Here is a 19,633-nt window from a genome sequence, read left to right as displayed (position 1 = left end):
TCCATAAACCATGGGTTTTCAAAACCACTTTTGTGAATTCGGGCCAATATGTTGTCATCATGTCTCCAAGCCCAGAGTGATATTAAAGAAATTGTTAGCCTTACATGTCATTAGACTACATTATGGATGCCATGTTTGATTCATTGTTTTTGCATCAAACAAAGACTTGTGCTGCTGTCCCCATTGTCCATTTTGGTTTATTCTGCACTGGTAAGTTACACATTTGAAATATTTGGTGCCCATCTTGATATAAGGAGGGCATGTGCATGCGTGATAGGGGAGACTAAACATGGTCTTGAAGGGCAAGTTGTAAATAAAATCTTTAATAAGTGGTCTAATCCTTAATTTGTGGCACATAATTGCTTTTAAATTGAAAACAGATAAATGACCCGCAATATGAAGGTATTCAAATGAATATTTACTCATAAATTATGGTTTTAACTTGCTATATTAGATAAACACTGCATGATATCGTTGCACGTACCACAAACCGTCCTCTCTGCGCACTTCGATGCAAAAGTTAGTTTGGCAGAAAACGAATAAAGAAAAGCTTTTTTTAAAACCAGCAATAAGTGCACCTACAAGGAGAGCAAATTATTTACTGGTGTCTTCGTTTGATAGTTCAGGTTCCAAAGTTCCACCCCGTATCTTTATATTTTCTTGAAGTAAATTATTTAAGCTACAGTGGGCATCGTAACAGAGCGGACGGTTTGTGGTGAAATCGCGAGGCGCGATAGCGCACTGTATCTATTCCACAAACCGTCCTCTCTGTTACAATGCCCACTGTGGCGTAAATGATTAACTTCAAGAAAATATAAAGATACGGGATGAAACTTTGGAACCTGAACTTTTGAACGAAGACAGTAAATAATTTGTTCTCCTTGTAGGTGCACTTATTGCTGGTTTAAAAAAAATACTTTTCTTTGAATGCGTTTTCTGCAAAACTAACTTTCGCATCGAAGTGCGTAGAGGAGGGTTTGTGGTGCGCACAACGATATGAAAGAATCATCACCTGTTAAATCCAGTCACCACAATTTTACATCTTTTGAAGCACATGAGTTTACTAATGATATCAATTTGTCAGGGCTTCTTTCATACACAATTTGCCTATTATATAGCATGTACGTTCAGAAATCATCAAACCATTTTTTTTTATTCTACCTTGTTTATCACAAATTATTTCTAAAAACCTTGTAATTATCTTGATATGTTGATGGAAAGTAGGAGAGAATTCATACATTGTAAAGACTGTATGTTAGACTGAAAAAAAATCAGTCTATTTCGGTCAGGATATGCTCTCCTGAGACTCTGTCTGGCCTTGGGATATCCTGACTTCGAAAAATCTGAAAATATTTTTTCTAAATCCTCTGAAACTGCAGATTTTTTCAGTCTAAATGTACTTATGTTCCTAGGATATGAATGGTCTCTGTTAAAGCCATTAAATGATAATTTTGCTAACGTTGCTTTAATATTCTTCTGTACATAGTTTTTAGCTCATGTTTGTATGTAGTGAAATGGGGACAATATACTGTCATTGGTTTTAGATAGTTCACAAGATAGGTTTGTTACAGAATTGTTGGAAAATTATACATTTACATTTTCCATCAGAAAGTACTGAAATGATGGTCAAGGTCGACATGTAAAATCTTTTATCAGCGATGCCATTTTTAGATTGAAATCTGAATGAAGAATTTTCAACCTATTTTCAGCATAGAAAACACCTCGTTTTTTCTCTTGATTGCACCCAATAATTAATGTTATCGTGCATAAAATTGGCTCTGATTGTGTGCCAAGCTTTGTTCTACAAGGCCTGTGAGATAGAAAATGTCTCCTGCATTTAAAACTTATCATGTTCGCTTATAACACATACTGTTTGTATATGAAAATGGTCTGAAGCTTTGCTCCCATGTCTTAAAGAGTGTCTGGACTGCATCATCATAGTGGATCAAAAATTGCGTATACGTTCGTAATTCCGAAGCTTCGTTATTCCGAAGGTTCGTTAGTCCGAAAACGAAGTGAGGTTCGTAATTGCGAAGGTTTGTTAATCCGAAAATGAAACGAGGTTCGTAATTGCGAAGGTTCGTTAGTCTGAAAACTAAATGATTAACGAACCTTATTTCGTTTTCAGATTAAAGAATCTTCGGAATAAAGCCACAAATGTTCGGATTTACGAACCCTTTTACGTTTTCGGATTAACGAATATCGAGGTACATGTATAGGCAATTTACGTGTTTCGGAATAAAGAACCTTCGGAATTACTAAGTGTAACCAAAAATTGATGTACATGTAAGATATCTTCAGATGTTAGAATGATTAAAATGATACAAAAGGGAAGAATGTCATGAATAAAGAGTATGTTTGTGCAAGTTTTAATCCACCCTTTCCATAAATAATGAAACATTTTTGTATAGCGCAAAATACATAAGCAAAGTTGCATGTCTCTAAGCGCTTTTTACAAAAGGAGTGGAGATGGAGGGGAGAGCACTGGGTTCTTACATTGTTTACAAAATGGTGAATAAATGTGTTTTCAAGCTAATGGAAATAGTTATTTTTTTTATAATGCAATTAACCAGAGCTGAAAAAGAATATATCAATATTTTGAATATAAGCTGAAAATCTGTATTTTGGCGAGGAAATCGGCATTATCAAAGAAATGCCATAGGGCAACACATGATACTTCAGAAATCAGCATTTGCGTGAAACCATTTTACTCATTTTTCAGTGCTTGATATGAAATCTGTACGACTTGGCAGCCCTGATTTAAACCCAACTGAACATCAATTTAATTTTTAGCCTGAAGGCTCTCCTCATTTAGAAAATTAAATGAAGGAAAAATCACCCCCAATGCTCTACCCAAGTCTCTCTCACCCCCCCCCCAAAAAAAAAAATTAAAATGTTGGAGACAAGTAGAGTTTTGATCCTCGGACCTCATGTGAATCACTTTCCACAAGATCATATATGGTCCAATGACCTTTAGGTGTGTGAATTACAGTTAAATACGCCCCAAAGCAGAAAGGTATCAGACAGGCCTACTAAAAATTATTAAGAACCTTTAAGCAATACTGCCCAGGTTTGCTATTCACCAATTAAAAGGAAGCAAGTGACATGTACTGACTGTGAGATCAAGAGATAATCATTTTATCAGCAGTGTTAATTACAGTCTCTATCTTTTTTTTTTTGAGAAGTCAGTGACTTGCTTCCTTTTGGCATTGCAGGGCAGAAGTGGTTACAGTCACAAATGAGTGACCATCTTTACCAATCTAGATGAAAATACTGATCTTGGTCGGTAAAGCAGTATTAAGGTCCAGAATGGTCAACATGGTCACTTAACTGCACTTGACCATTATGACCGACACTTGATCATTGCCCTTGCGTGTGAAAGCATCTTTAGTGATTAAAATTTATGGGCGTTTTAGGTATTTTGTGTGTGAATATTTTGGGGTTTCATTTTCCTTCGGAGGGAGAGAGGGGGAGATAGGGAGTGAGAGTGAGACAGAGAGGGGGAAGCAAGACCTAACAGATATGAGAGAAAAGTAGCAGTGAGAAATGAATACAACATTAAAACACAATTTTGCAAGTTTTCCATAATAATGACTTTTTATCTTTTCAACAAGAAACATGTTATGATTCTTTAACAATAATGGTAATAATGATAATAAAACAGCAATTTTCTGCCATTTCGGCTGCACATAAGATGAACATTCTTTTTAAATATCGGTTCATCTGGATAAGACATGTTGCACTGTAAAACGTCACTAGCATTATCATCCCAACGTCATGACTACAAAGTTAATTCTCATTCACAATCTCCCGGTATATTTCAAATGTTAGAAGATAGGAGTCGGGCTCAAAATTACATGTATCTTATTATAGTATATAAATTACCGACGGTATAGTAACATAGTTCCCTCTACATATCTTATGTTAAATATTTGAAGAAAGATACACTGTGCTTTGTTAATATTTCATTAGATCATAAAGCACAGTTTATAAGAGTAAAATGATCTAATAAGCCAAAAAGTGAAGATAATCTAATGCATTGTGTGCAGTAAGCATAAAGTGCACTTTATCCTAATCAAATCATTTAAAATTGATAGCACTTTCTAATCTGGATTTTTTAAATAACTTTTTGAGCAAAAATGTCAACAGTGACGGTAGCCACACAAATATATATCCCCCACAAAATGCCCCCATATGGTGCACAGGGTGTTCATTACTGTTGTAACGCACAGAGTGAACTGTACACAATGCATTTATAAAATACAGCACAATCAAAGCAAAATTCAATACTTTGCCCAAGGATTTTTCTTTATCAATATTCCTGCTCTACCCACTCTTGGAGAAAGAGGGGAAAAGAGGATTTATTTCTTTTATAGCACAAAACACTCTTAAAGACATTGATCAATTTAACAATATTTGTTGACATACATAAATGGCAATCATTTCTATCATGGCAACGGCACCCATCCACTTGGAATTACAGAGTTTTATCATCAAATGTCATTATTGAAGTCATGATACATTACTTCATACTTGATATCTTCAAAAGCAATCAATTACAAATGTCACTTTTAGTCATTTGTCTCTTAAACATCATCCAAGCCAATAGATTATAAAGCTCTGACATTCTGACAAAATTCTATTCTATCACATCTGTGACGTTCATATTATATGCAACGACTCCTCTCTCACTTTTTTTCATTTACTTTATTATATAATATAGCTTCAAACTCTCAAAATAACTTAATTTGGATATAAACATTCACATGCAAATACATACAAAAAGAAAGTATTGGAAAATGACCAACAAGACATATACTTAAAATACATTTGGAAATCTGAAATTTTAATAAAATAATCAATGGCCAGAAAAGGTTATCATTCAAAGAACTTTGTCTAAATATATTTGTTTTATCTTCTAAAATAGCTATTCCTTGCAAGGATAAATCTTACAATTTCTGCAGCCAAAACTATAGAAAATAAAAAAACATCTAATACTGAGCAAATACTGACACCTTACGATTTATTTCTTCAAGGAATTTGTTAGCCAAAATAAAGCGTGTCCTTGAAATATTAGTAACCCCTATTCCAAGTATACCTAATTATTACCAGTAGAACCAGGGGAAGGAATTAAGACTTGTGTAAATATAATATTATTAAGACATATTCATTACATAGCACAACACTGGAAACCCTGAGGGAACATATATCTAATAAAGACAAAAAATAATTTATCGCTCCCTTACTAGCTTCCTAAAAATTACTTCATACCAACTTGGGCAATATTTGAGCAAGTAATTGACTGATGATAAAAATCTAGTGAAACTGAAGTGTATCATTTGTTCTTCAGATTTATACATATACCTTTAATTTAATCATAAAAATGTGAAATGAAACCGCAGCACTTTTCTATCTCTATTATTAAAACTTTCAACTTGATTTAATTCTAACCTATATTAAGTAGCATTTTTTATTTACATTTCTGAATCATGTATTTTCTTGTCTGAATTTGCAAATTGTCTTAAGTACATTTCACATAGCACTGGAAACAACAAAATCTTTTTCCGTGCAGAATCGTTCCTACATAATTGCACATTGAATACTTAGTTTCAGTATGGTATACTATTCATCCTTTTCTTCAGAAGGAGTTTATTAAAAAGAATTTTCACCACAAAATTACTTCAGTGTCATTTTTCACATGTCTTGATACTGAAGACTAATGCCAATCAAATGATACTAGCTGACAACATTAAACACTAGGGATTTTCACGAGGGTTTGCATTTTTTCTTCATCAGAGCTGAAATCACAGATATTGTAAATTGATAAATCTTGATGACCCTCAATGAGTTTGAATTCTTCCCTTTTTTTCAAGATTAGTCTGTAATTTGATAAACAAAGTTCCTGTGATTGGTGAACATGACTTCAATCATTAATTCACCAAATAAATCTAAACAAAACCCAGGTGGGTAATATACTAGGTAATAACTGGATGAAATGGCAATTAGACCACACTTACAGCAGACCATTATGAGCAGAAATCTCTTACTTCATTGAAATTTGAAAAAAATATATTAATGTGCTCTCAAAGAAAGGAATTATTTAATTATATCACCTTATACCCAGACACCACTGTTAAGGGACACTAGTATACCACTCTACAACCCGTTATAAGAAAACCATTATCTACATTGCATTTATACATTCAGAATGTGAACTAAGACATCCCCTAACATAATTTATTCAGGTATATATTATGATGATGAGGGATAGTTCCTGTGGAATGAGGACCCTTCTTTACATACACATTCATTAATAATTATTTCAATTATGTGATATCAACTTGACATATTAAGAGGGTGCATATTAATTACATTTTGGATACAATGAACCTTTAGAAGGAGAAGCAACTACAAGCATGACTGCAGCAAACGAAGGGAAAATAAACTGCACGCAATCGACATCGTCAACACATACAATGCAATATCATTGCGTTTTTATATTCATATATCATAAATGACTTCATCCAAGACTTGCAAATCTTAATTGTGTATATAATTTAGCCATGACTGCATTGAGAGTTATTGGTAAGTCATTCTATATAGATAGGGTCATGTAAAATTAGCATACATCATCCATATTATACTCATATAATCATTTTAGATTAGAATGCAATCCAAATAGATTTGTTTTTACCACATGGCACTTGATCAGTAAATGAAGCAATGATCCTATTCTGGCCTAAACTTGTGTATTATACAAATTGTGACATAACAGACATATTTCATCATACATGTACTTTTCAGACCACATTTTCGTAATTTACTTTCTTGGGTTCGCATGTATATACACTCTGAAGACAGAAGAGAGTCTTGAGAGACACTGTTCCAAATTTCTTTGTCTTCTTCTTTTCATGAAACAATCAAAGGCACATGTTGCTAGAGTTCAGAAAGTGATAATTAAATTTTCTGAAAATAAATTTGCAAATAACTTTCATCATTTTACCATCTCAAAACAATTTTGTGAAAGAATAGGGAGCTTACCAAATCTGACTACAAAATAGTTCAATGCTGACTCACAATGCATTTTCAATATTTTTAGTAGAATTTGATAAGAACCATAGCTTTTTCCAAATCAACTTTGACAAAGTAAAGTTGTACAATAATGCTTCATGGAAATAATTCATAAAAATAAACAATATCATAAATGAATGCTGCTGAATTCAGTTGACTTGTAATAAATAATCTGAAATTATTTGAATACCAAATAAAAATGTTTTTCATCAACCAGGCTTCTGCTGCCTAGCAGAGCTAAAACACAAAATCGAAGTGAAAAAATGACAGCATTCAATGGATTTTAATAGTGTAATCAACTTCTCTAGCAACTTGTGTCTTGCTCTGATCCAGAAGTTTACATCAAACATCAGGGGGCACGTTCACATAAGGTGAACCCCAAAGAACCTCCACCTATTCGTATTAATTATGAACACTTTCCAGCTCATTTGATGTCCTTTAATTCTGCAACATAATGATCACAGAGAGATTCCTGACCACAAACCTCAAAGATTTTAATAGTGACTATAATCAAGAATTGACCAACATCATAGATAGGCCATTTCTAACCTTCTTGTCAAGAATAATTGATGTTATACACCACCGCAACACTTGTAATGACCATCATTAAAAGCAATGTGAACGTGCCCCGCACGGTACCAGAAGCTGACCTGATACAATCACTCTGTGCTCACTCCATATTGTAGCTCAAATTGGTGCTAATACAATATCTTTTTATCAATGTTATATACACACGTTATAATATAAGCATGCTGGATGAAGGCTTGCGATGATACAGTTGCCATGGAAACCGAAGGGGGAGGAGCCGCCGCAGTGTTACGGCTGATGTCCCTTTGGGATCATGATGGGTGTGCGTCTGAACACACAAAGATACTTGTAATCCCAAGATGTGATGCTTGGCTTCAATGGGATTCTGATGAGGAACAAACGGCAAAGAATGATTTTAGAGACGAACGATCAAATCAGAAATATTCATTTGTAAAATAAATAAAGAATTCAAGAATCATTTTGAAAGTTATTCTAATGAAACCCAACGGTCATCACCGTTCACTTGATGGGTCATACTTGAAGAATGTTTGATCTATATTTGTCATGTGACAAGTTTCCTTGATTTTGATTGGCAGAGAACCACAGGTGTCTGAAAGTTACTATGGTAACTGTCAGATAAAACTTCCGACACATCCTTTTATGAAACACTATAACATCTTAATTCAATAAAAAGAGTATTCATATGAAGCCATCAGATAATAATCTAAATAATTACTCATGCGCATTATTATTATATATTAGGGTTAAAGGGTAGTAACATTAGCAAAATATAAAATACAATAATTGACAAACCCAAAAAATGAAATGGACACTGTAATGTGAATTATAATAAAGAGGAAAGATAAAATATAGTGAAATAATCATAAAAGAAAATGATATATGTTCCTTAACAATCTGATATGCAAATATTAGTATGTGTTATTAATTGTAAATATCATATCATATAATATTATATAATAAAAGATTAGATTCCGCAATATGAAACATGCAATTATAATACAGATGATTCCCCTAATGCTACATGGAAAATAAAATGGCCTCTGAACAAATGGCTACTGGACTTATTTTATACAAGTCAATTTTTAGTCAATTACTCCTCGATGTGATGATATGTTCATACTTACAAATCAACCATCACATCAAATCTCACTGGTGAGGACAGCTCCTGATTGGTTGTTTCCTTCAATCCCAGAATCCTCAGGACTGTGACCAAACTTGAAACCAACCTTGACTCCATCTTCGACACCCGAATCTCCATTGCCGTGATCCATCAAACCACCTTCCCCATTCGTGATCTCTATTTCAGTTTTGCCCGCCGGATGCTCTATTAGCAAGGACGAGTCTACTCCATCTTTAGGGTCTATAACTAGGCTAGATTCTTGGTCCATTTGACCGTTCTTGGCGTGCTCTATCGAGTCTGTTTCTGGACTAGCATGTGAGTTCTCTGATATACTAGCCTCCTGCTGGGAACCATTATCAATAGCAGCCTCAGCTGGTACATCAGCACTCGATTCTTCTACAATTTGTTCATTGCTAGCATCATCCGTTGCTATGACAACACCAGATTCTGCATCCGCGGCAGGTGCGGGTTCCTCCTGCTCTACGACACTAGATTTGACTTCCATCTCAGGTTCTGATGGCTTCTGCGCCTCTTCTGTTAGAAGAACATCACCATCAACGCTTGAGCCTTCTTCCTCTTGGATCGCATCCCCACCACCGATGGTAGCCTCCTCACCCCCTGTGTTAGCATCATGAATGTTATCTTGTGATACAGGATTAATCAAACCATCACCCCCACCACCAATGAGATCGACGTCAGTTGCGCCAACGGTCTCTTCCGCGCTTCCTGGCGCGTCCGAGATCGCGGCTGCATCCGACCCCTTGCGACCTCCCTCCACCTGATCTATTAAATCTTCTGAGCTATCCTCATCACCTGATACCGGGTTGCTACCGATGTTTCGGTTGCCCGAGAGGAGATTGCGGTATTTATCGTTGAGGAGCATGGAGGATGAGTTGATTCCATTGGTCTTCCCCTGTGAGTCGGTACTCTTCTCGCTGTCCGGTGAACCAGGCTGGGAGGACTCATCCTAAAAAATAATTACAAATTTGAAATCAGTTTCTATAACAAATGGCTTAAAGGGATGATCCAGGCTGAAAATATCTATATCTTAATACATAGAGTAGAATTCATTGAGCAAAATGCCAAAAATTTCATCAAAATCGAATAACAAATAATAAAGTTATTGAAGTTTAAAGTTTAGCAATATTTTGTAAAAACAGTCGTCATGAATATTCATTAGGTGGGCTGATGATGTCACATACCCACTTTCCGTTTTCTTGAAATCAGTTTCTATAACAAATGGCTTAAACTGCATGTTGCAAGGATTGAGAAATTTGTAAAGTGAAGTAGGAACCACAAAAAATGCTGTTGGAGGTACAAAAAAGTTGATTACTTTAAGGACTTGCCCCATGACACTCTTATAGCAGCTGCATGGAGCAAATTTAGCATACAAAATTAATATGCAAAACAATTCAAAAATAATGCAAGGTAAATTTGTTTCATTAAAGCAACACTCGCTATCAGTACTTTTACAGAAATCATTCCTCCAAAAGATTCATTTTTCTGTATCTTTGCAATCATCTTGATCGGTTCTTTCACATATTCTACAGACAGATATTTTCTGGTAAATGTTTATTTATTAATGTCATCATTGTGATGAGTTAGCAAAATGAGTGTAGTAAAATCTTCAAACAAACTTACCTTATTTTGTGCTCCTCTCCGTGCCCTTTTCATGATTTCATCAACCCTCTGGAAAAATAGAAAAAAGGTAAATCAAATAAAACAATTATTTCATAAGGGCAAAATCTGCACATTAAGCAAAAAGAAAATTCTTCAAGTATGATATGTTACTGATTTCATTCATCCATATGCTAATAACCCTTCATGAAAATGACATCTTAAGATGATGATGATGATAAATCTAATCATTTGTAGGACACCATACATCTACTTTAAAAAAAAAGAGTCAATGAGTCAAATGGATTTATGAATAAGTGTTATGAAGACACATCTGTATCTCTGCTATAAAACCAGCCTTACTGCTATTAATACCATCATGATGAGTACCTTTACTATTTCTACATGCACTGCTGCTGCTTAAATAAACAATCTATAATTATTATCATGATTAAGTTAAAGGTTCGGGAGCCAAGCCTTTGTAAGGTCATTAGGATATGCTGGCTCCCACATATTTCATTATTTTCTCAAATTATGCATTTCCCTTATTTGTATACAGTGTATTATTCTTTTAATTTGAATTGCAACTGTTATACGTTTCTAATAAGAATTTGAAATAAACAAAGTGGCCCCTATTCTGAACTCGGGTTTAACTCACCCTCGGGTTTAAAGTTGTGGTTTAAGTATGGGAAGCCAAAAGTGTCAAAATTTGTATTAAGTTTTATGTTTCTTATGTTTACTGTGCTCTTTCCTTATTTATCAATGGTGAAGACAATCATCTATTTATAATTCGTAGACAATTATGAATGATTTTAGAGCCAAATGAGCTAAATATGATATCTCTACTGTTAGTGATTTATGTAACAATTGGCTATCCATACTTAAACCACAAATTTAAACCTGAGTTTAAGTTAAACCCGACTTCAGGATACGGGCCAGTGTGTTATTTTGTTGATGCTATACATTACCTTTCTTCTTGCATCTCTCTCCTCTTCTTCTTTCTTGTGTTTAGCAGCAAGCTCTTCCTCTTGCTTTTTCCTTTCTTCTTCTTTCTTCGCCATCTCTTCTTGTTTCTTCTTCTCTTCCTCCTCTCTCTGAAAGACAAATCAACAAAGAGGTAATCAACAGTTTGCTTCATTTCCCCACATATACAGTTGTGCTCAAGAGTTAGTGAACCTTACCACAAAGGAAATCCGCTCCTTCATGCTGAATGCAAACAGCAATGAAATGATACACGTATGTGAGCCCAAAGAAACTTGAGTGAATGTAATATTTTATCATTTTAATTCATAATTATATATCTAAAAGATGGCAGAACCTGAACGCTGTAAAGAATGTTCATGTTCTGGTGGGGTACACTTACTTTTAAGCACCACTATACTAGAAGTATTGAACCTATATTGATTAATCACTTATTCAGAGATAGAATCCCATCTAAGTAGAAGGCAAAGTTGTGAGTTTGAAACTCAAGTTGATGAGCTAGTACCCTTTAGGAAGATATCCATCCTCAGTCATGGGGACAGCTGGCTAAGGGTGTCTCATAAAGCTGTTACTAAGACACTGTTTCACTACCGTCCTAAAACATATGAGAATGGTCGAAGCAGTCTCGGAAGCGATCTTCCAAACCAGTTAAGAAAACCACCTCATGATGTAGTTTTGAAGATGGCTTTGCCTTGTTAAACTGGTTTTAGTGAGGACACAACCGTTCTTCGGAAAGCGATCTTCGCACATTTCGAGCGCACTACTCCACGCACTCCATGTGGAATGCCTACGCTGCAATTTTCAAATTTCCAGGAAAACACATCACCCCAATGATAGTGTTCCCATAGCAACGTGAAGTGGTTTTTTTGAAAACCACTTTAGGGTGATCAAATGGGAACGCTAGCAAAGTGATCTTACGAACTGGTTTCCTGAACTGGTTTCCAGTAAACCAGTTTTAGAAAAGTATGAGAACAGCTTTACATGTAACTCCTGCCCTTTCCTTGTGCTAAATGAAGTAACCCATATTTTTCCTGCTTAAACTTAATGAAAGTGCCTGACTGATTAGCCATAATGTTCCTCTCATTTAAATATTTTTGTGCCCTTCTCAACTTTCTCCTCTGTGCTTTAAAATCAATTGTGCCCTATCGATTGTGGCCTTGCCCTAAATAAAAGAAATTTAAGAATTTGTATCTTTATATCAAATTATCTTACCATCCTCTCTTCTTCCTCCTGTCTTTGTTTCTCTTCTGCCATCTCTCTCATCCTATCTTCTTCTTCTTGTCTTTGTCGTTCTAGATCAGCTAATCTCAGCTCCTCTGCTAACCTCAGAGCTTCCTGCTCAGCCTTTAATCTCTCCTCCTCCGCTTTCTTTTTCCTCTCCTCCTCCTCAATCCTGAAAATGGTCCAAGGGAATTTTGATACAATTCAATACAAGTTATATTTATATAGTGCTCAGCTCCTCTGCTAACCTCAGAGCTTCCTGCTCAGCCTTTAATCTCTCCTCCTCCGCTTTCTTTTTCCTCTCCTCCTCCTCAATCCTGAAAATGGTCCAAGGGAATTTTGATACAATTCAATACAAGTTATATTTATATAGTGCATTCCATTACATATTTTAATGCACTTTAATTTTGATAATTTTACTTGCACTCAGCATAGCATGTTTTAGTGTACATACACAAAATTGCTATATCTATTCATCACCAGTTCTGCACTTCATGATGCTCCTTCTAGTGGCTCACTTTATTCATCATCCCAGTATAGCTTCTGTATGAGAGCTCTGCCATAGGGATTACTACATCAAGTATCAAGTAAGGCTTTATAAAGCACCATGTCTTTGAAGAAGACCCCCATTATGCTGCACAATATCCTGCCTTTACAGTTCTTGCACTGCAAATTCACAATGCAATACAGGATGAATTTCTGGTACAGCATAAGAATAATGTGATAGACAATGCACTATTGATCAATGTATCACCACTGTTTTCATTTGATTATATAATATTCTTGTTGGTTATACATATATTTTCTATTCCATACATGTATAAATGATATTGAGACAGCAATGAGCAAAATGTGAAATAATCCCCAAAGGGACTGCACATGCTTTGACGGTTGTGCTCATGCCCAGCAATCTATGCTTCTGTGGATTCATGAATTGGATTATAAGATGTAATGTGCATGTAAGCACTTCAGTACAACCTTTGCAATGCTGACCTTTTGTTAAACAGCTCGGAGGTCTATTCCACAGCTTATAAACTAACTTACCTCAGTTGTTCTTGTCTCTGTTTCTCTAGCTCTGCTTCTCTCTCAGCCTTTTCCCTTGCTTGTCTTCTTCTCTCCGCTAAAGCTTGTTTAGCCCTCTCCTCTGCAGTCAGCTCTGTTTTATCCCCATTGTCACCTTCACCAATGAGAGAAAAACAGTACATTGATTATCTATACTATTGAATATTCTAACTCAAAAATTATCTATTATACTTGCCAATCCCAGTTAAGTAAATAAATAATGAAAATGATTGAATACAATGAGACCCTTCTTATAAATTCTTGATAGAATTTCCTACAAATTAAGGACATGATTCTATTAGTAATTAATGATTGCATAGATTCGTTGTTATGAATAAAATTAACATCTTACAAGTCCATTAACACTACATGGAATTAAGTTATCTGAACAGTTTTTAGGAAGCCTTACTTTATTTTTTACTTATAGCAAAACAAAACTAGGTTTGTTTGAACCTTACATTCTTATGTAGTAAATGAATTTTGGTCTTTTTGTAAAACATATAGGCCTCTATTTTTTTTTTTCAAATCACATATTGTCCCATTGAATTAATCACGCCTGGATCATACATCTTTTGCAAAAGGTTTTTACGACGGATGCGAATGTTAAACTATGGCAAGCAAAGTCCAACATTCGCATTTTATGCAGCAAAAGGGCATTTAATGTTCGGAAGCTTCACAAATTGTTCCAAGGGGCGCTTTACATTGGCGAGAAGATTTTTTAAATTCTACATTCAGGTGATGGCCATGTAAATGTTGGATATTTGCATCCTTTGCAAAACTTTTGGAAAACGTCCATCATGAGCCCCATGAAAACAAGACTTTAGAGTCAACAGTACTTACTGCCATTCTGCTTGGCCTCACTGGCTTTTGGCTTCTCAGCCGCCGGCGCTGCTGGTGCTGGTGATGCCTTGGTAGCAGCAGGTGCTGGCTTCGGTTTCTCTGCCGGCGTCGCCTTCGGCTTGTCGGCAGGCGGGGCTTTGGGCTTATCCGTTGACGTCGACTTGGGTTTATCCACAGGCCCGGGGGTTGTAGGGGAGTCTTTCTTGGCTGGAGTACTGGATTTAGGTCTGGTTGTTTGACCTGGTTTGGTCGGGGTGGGTTTGACAACCCCTGCTGATGGGGTAAGGGCTTTCTTGATGGGTGGAGGATTACTGCTGGTTGACTTGTTACCTATACAGAAAGAGAAATAATCAGAATAAAATATTTCTGAAAGAATACTGGTAAATATTAAATAGAAGATTGTTGAAAACTAAAAAATCATGGATGATTTAACTTACGAATCATCCGATGGCTGTTCATTTCCTTCAAGAAGAATGAAATATATTCAACCTTTTTGAACTCCAATCACATAAATTTATTTAGCGCAAATAAGAAAAAACATTGTTTAAACAGCTTTTGAAATTTCTTTCTATCATGTTCAATCTTATACAGAAATATAAATGTTAATTTCTAATGAAATATTACCAGTGTTTACAAGTAGTAGTAACAAGTATTATCACTAAAAGTATGGAGGCTAAAGACACCAAAAGCTAGTGCTAACAGGGCAATTCCACGTAACAGACATGACACTTAAGAAAATTAAAACCATTGCACTTTAAAATTATATCAAAAATTTGAAGAGAAAATGCACCTGTGAGTGTAACAAGTGCATTCTCTCTACTACTTTTTGTGTAAAATTCAAAGTGAATGTAAAATGTGAATGACTTGAATGATGTAAATTTGAAAGTGTTGTGATTTGAAACTATCTGAATGACATTGCAACAAGCTAGAAGTGCAAAATGACAGAAGTAATTAGATAGACAAAATAGATGAAATGCTATAAACATACAACACAACGTCAAGCTAAGAAGAGTTAGAACGCCACATGCAAGTACCCTTGGCTTGTGACTTACTTGGCGTCTTACCGCTCGAATGTGAATCCGATGATTTATCCCTCGTTGCAGTCCTCGGAGAAGGCGCCCTTTTAGGCGTAGTGGAACCGGCGCTCGTCTGGCTGTCGTTTGAAGCATTTGATGCATTGGAGGATCGAGCAGAGAGGGGTGTTCTTTGTCGGGGTGATTGCGGTCTACCGACAGTTCGGGGTGAGGGTGCTCTCTGTCAAATAAAACGTGTGGAAATTTTAGTCAATGAATGATTTCAGTGGATGATTTCAGTAAATCAGTAGATAATTTCAGTAAATTTCAGTCAAAATGAGGTCAGGTTTTACTAACTTAATGTTAAAACAGAGCAGTATGACTCAAACTTGATGTTCGTACAAGGAATTTAAAAGCCGCCTCCAAACTATTGGATTTTATGGCAAAACTTGGTCCCGTCTCATGAAAACTATGCTATCGCAAGAGGGTCCTGGAATTAGCTCCTTTTGTATTCTTCTACGATCACTACAACAAAGATCATTGTCATCGCATACCTTTGGTGTTGAGCTTGGAGATGGAATTGATAGATTAGTTGTACTAGATGGTGATTTCATTCCAGGTTTGGGCCTGGATAGTCTCTCTGTGACTGCTGCTACTCCTACCACTAAACCCCCACAGCAACTACCATTACTACAACAAAGATCATTGTTGTTACATACCTTTGATGTTGAGCTTGGAGATGGAGTTGATAGATTAGTTGTACTAGATGATGGTGATTTCATGCCCGGTTTGGGCCTGGATAGTCTCTCTGTGACTGCTGCTACTCCTACCACTAAACCCCCACAGCAACTACCATTACTACAACAAAGATCATTGTTGTTACGTACCTTTGATGTTGAGCTTGGAGATGGAGTTGATAGATTAGTTGTACTAGATGGTGATTTCATTCCAGGTTTGGGCCTGGATAGTCTCTCTGTGACTGCTGCTACTCCTACCACTAAACCCCCACAGCAACTACCATTACTACAACAAAGATCATTGTTGTTACATACCTTTGATGTTGAGCTTGGAGATGGAGTTGATAGATTAGTTGTACTAGATGATGGTGATTTCATGCCCGGTTTGGGCCTGGATAGTCTCTCTGTGACTGCTGCTGCTGACGGGCGGGGCCCATGGGTTGGAGTTGAGTGTGATGATTTTGTGTCCCTTGGAGAAAATGCTAGAATTGAAAAGACAGGTAGAAATAAGTTACAGAATTTCATCATATTTAAAAGCAGAATTATTTTATTGATACCAATAATCAGTTGATATCTGTATTGTCAAACCTCTTTCAGCCACCAGACGTAAGTTTTGTTGCCCTTGAATAGAATTCCCTCATTGAAATGTGTATTACACGAACCTGTCCTTAAGGTCTATGGCCCGTATTCTGAAGTCAGGTTTAACTTAAACTCTGGTTTAAAGTTGTGGTTTAAGTATGGAGAGCCAATTAGTACATAAATCATTAACGGTAAGATATCATATTTCAGCTCATTTGGCTTTCAAATCATTCATAATTGTCTAGAAAGTATAAATAGATGATTGTCTTCACCATCGATGAATCAGGAAAGATTTTTTTTTTTTTGGCTTCCCATAACTTTAGCACAGAGTCAGACCATGGTCTAAGTTAACCCCAATTCAGAATACGGCCCTATCTGTTCATAAAGACCACTTTGCTCGTCTCCTTTAACTGGACTTTATTGGCAAGTTTCACTGTATTATTCATTCCTGAATGGATATACAGTGTAGTGTAATCAAAAAGGCACTTAAAATCAAGATAACTTGCTGGAATAAGACTAATAGTCTAAAAAAAAGGTCATAACCCCAGCATCAAATATCAGGTGTCCAGTACAAATATTAATCAGGGTTGGTCTAAAAACTAACATTTGCTTTAAAATCAATCTATAAAAACACATATCTGAGCCATCCAGAAATCCTGTTTAATACTAATGCACTTCAAACAGCTGTTAAATTATTGCAATGTGTGGTCTGAAAATCCATTCTATTTATTGATTGTTCCATATACCCTTTGATCAATAAACTAAGGTGATTGTATAGAAAATTGGGACAAACTTCACTTTGTAGAGTAAATATATTGAAAGTAACACTTTTTGGATTGATTGTTCTATGTGTTTAAAATCACTATTTCAAAGTTCTTATTCCACTCAAGTGTAACAGATGATATTGTATAACAAAAGTCTGTACATCTTCATTGACAGTCTACATGTGTACATGTACTTCAGACATTTTTCTTTGAAAATGTTTGACAAGTACATGTATATTGCTCACGAGCTTAAACATTGACCAAATGAAACCATCAACGTAGACTTGGACGCTTCACAATATAGAGCAAACAGAAGACTATTTAAAAAAATATAAAAAACTTGAAAGGTGGCCGAATCGGGATGTTGTTTAAACATGTCAGCATCAAGAAGCTGCCATTCTCTGTCTATTACTATGGTAACCATCACTGGATCTCGGCCAATCAGAACCAAGGATTTCATAGAAATTGTACACAGTGCTGACAACTTTCATGAATCTGTTCCTACATGACCTCACATGTACATGACACAAGCACAGGCAATAGAAGTTCAGGAAACAAATGCATGCAAAATCCATAGGTGAGAAAATCACAAATATATCTACAATCTTGCTACATGTATATACACTCTTGTAATTTAGCCTACAAGTATGTACATGGAGTTGATATGAACAGCATTTACATTTACTTCCTTGAATGAGCAAACTAGGACAGCAATCAGGGTCAACACTAATAATGATAATAATAATAGGCATTTATATAGCGCCATCTATCTAGAAATATTCTATTCCAAGGCATATTTTTTTTATTATTATTACCACTACAATGGTGATTGTAACATGCTGTACAATCCTATGATATATGAAGGGTACTGGACACACATGTACATTGAAATCTGAAAGGAAAAAAAAAGGTCTCAGCATATCACCAAATACAACATGATAGCCTTTGGCGGACAGAACTTCCAGACCCTATGATCAATAAAATAACATTGAATCAACAAAGGTGCTCACAACACCAGCAATGAATTGAATAAAATGTGACACAGATTTAGTGTCACATTTTAAACTAAGAATGACATACTGTACATGTAGGCATGCTTCATTAGACTTGTCACTTGGCAGTAATTTAAGATATCAGAGCCTGGCAGACTCATCTAGGAAAGTGAAGAAGGAAATTGTTTAATTTCCACCATTTAGCCAGATTTTATTTCCACCTTTTTTTAAGGGAAGAGAGGAGATGTGAAAGATAGGTTGAATGGATGTAATTATGAAATATATCATAATTCAAATGGCAGAGAAAAAAAAAGAAACAAATTAAAGTGGCCTGTGTCAATGACAATCTAAGAGAATGAGAACTGCCATTAGACGTTCAAGGTCAATTCAAATACAGAAGTTCCCCAACCATTCTTATAATACCCCATCCCCATTTTTTATGTAATGAAAACTGTTACAGACGTTTGCCTGATCTGTTCTGTTTCCTGGAATATCAAGCAACATTGACTATTGTATGAGTTCAATATGAACTCTTCTTTGACTGAAATATAAGGATGTAGGCCTCAAGTGTGTTACTATGTGGGGCAACACTAAATAAGCTCATTACGAAATGATACAGATATGAATTACATAAACTCTATCTATCTGAATGTAGTAAAACATACAATGTCAGTAGACAATTTGACACGGTCTGTGACACCACAAGCATGCAGTGTAAGAGGATTGATTTTACAAACTACTTTCCTTTTGTCTGCACTCTACAGAAATAATAATGTGTCTCTAAAAACAATGTCTACAGAATTCCACCAAAATGGGACAAATGAATGCATTCACGGGTGCATATAGTAGAATCACTCATAACCAAACAACATACTGAAACGGTATAATGGGTGACTATATATGAGACTTTCATGATTTGTTTTCAGCAACATGTTGCCTTTTTTGCACATTTGATATCAAATACCTAAATGGAGAAAATATCAAATGGACATTTAAAACGATGTGCAGAATGTCTCTAATTTTATTGCATCATGCATGTGTATGAAAGTCTATTAAAGAAATTGAGATGTGATAGGAAAAGTTGTCT

At 35.6% G+C, this 19,633-nt stretch overlaps 1 protein-coding gene across 1 annotated transcript in view; it reads right to left on the bottom strand.

Moving 5' to 3' along the window:
* Positions 1-3,584: 3,584 nt before the first annotated feature.
* Positions 3,585-19,633, bottom strand: part of LOC121413268 (titin homolog) — an 87,801-nt gene continuing 71,752 nt past the window's right edge. Inside the window, exons 9-17 of the mRNA XM_041606028.1 lie at positions 16,527-16,693; positions 15,514-15,715; positions 14,462-14,791; positions 13,604-13,736; positions 12,551-12,731; positions 11,326-11,451; positions 10,382-10,429; positions 8,745-9,707; positions 3,585-7,984 (exon numbers count right to left, since the gene is read on the bottom strand). Coding sequence (XP_041461962.1) covers positions 8,760-9,707; positions 10,382-10,429; positions 11,326-11,451; positions 12,551-12,731; positions 13,604-13,736; positions 14,462-14,791; positions 15,514-15,715; positions 16,527-16,693 — 2,135 coding nt within the window. The 3' untranslated portion in view covers positions 3,585-7,984; positions 8,745-8,759. The remainder of the gene's footprint in view (positions 7,985-8,744; positions 9,708-10,381; positions 10,430-11,325; positions 11,452-12,550; positions 12,732-13,603; positions 13,737-14,461; positions 14,792-15,513; positions 15,716-16,526; positions 16,694-19,633) is intronic.

The sequence above is a fragment of the Lytechinus variegatus genome, chromosome 4 (assembly GCF_018143015.1).
Source record: "Lytechinus variegatus isolate NC3 chromosome 4, Lvar_3.0, whole genome shotgun sequence".
NCBI lineage: Eukaryota > Metazoa > Echinodermata > Echinoidea > Temnopleuroida > Toxopneustidae > Lytechinus > Lytechinus variegatus.
This window is presented reverse-complemented; position numbering and strand designations above follow the sequence as displayed.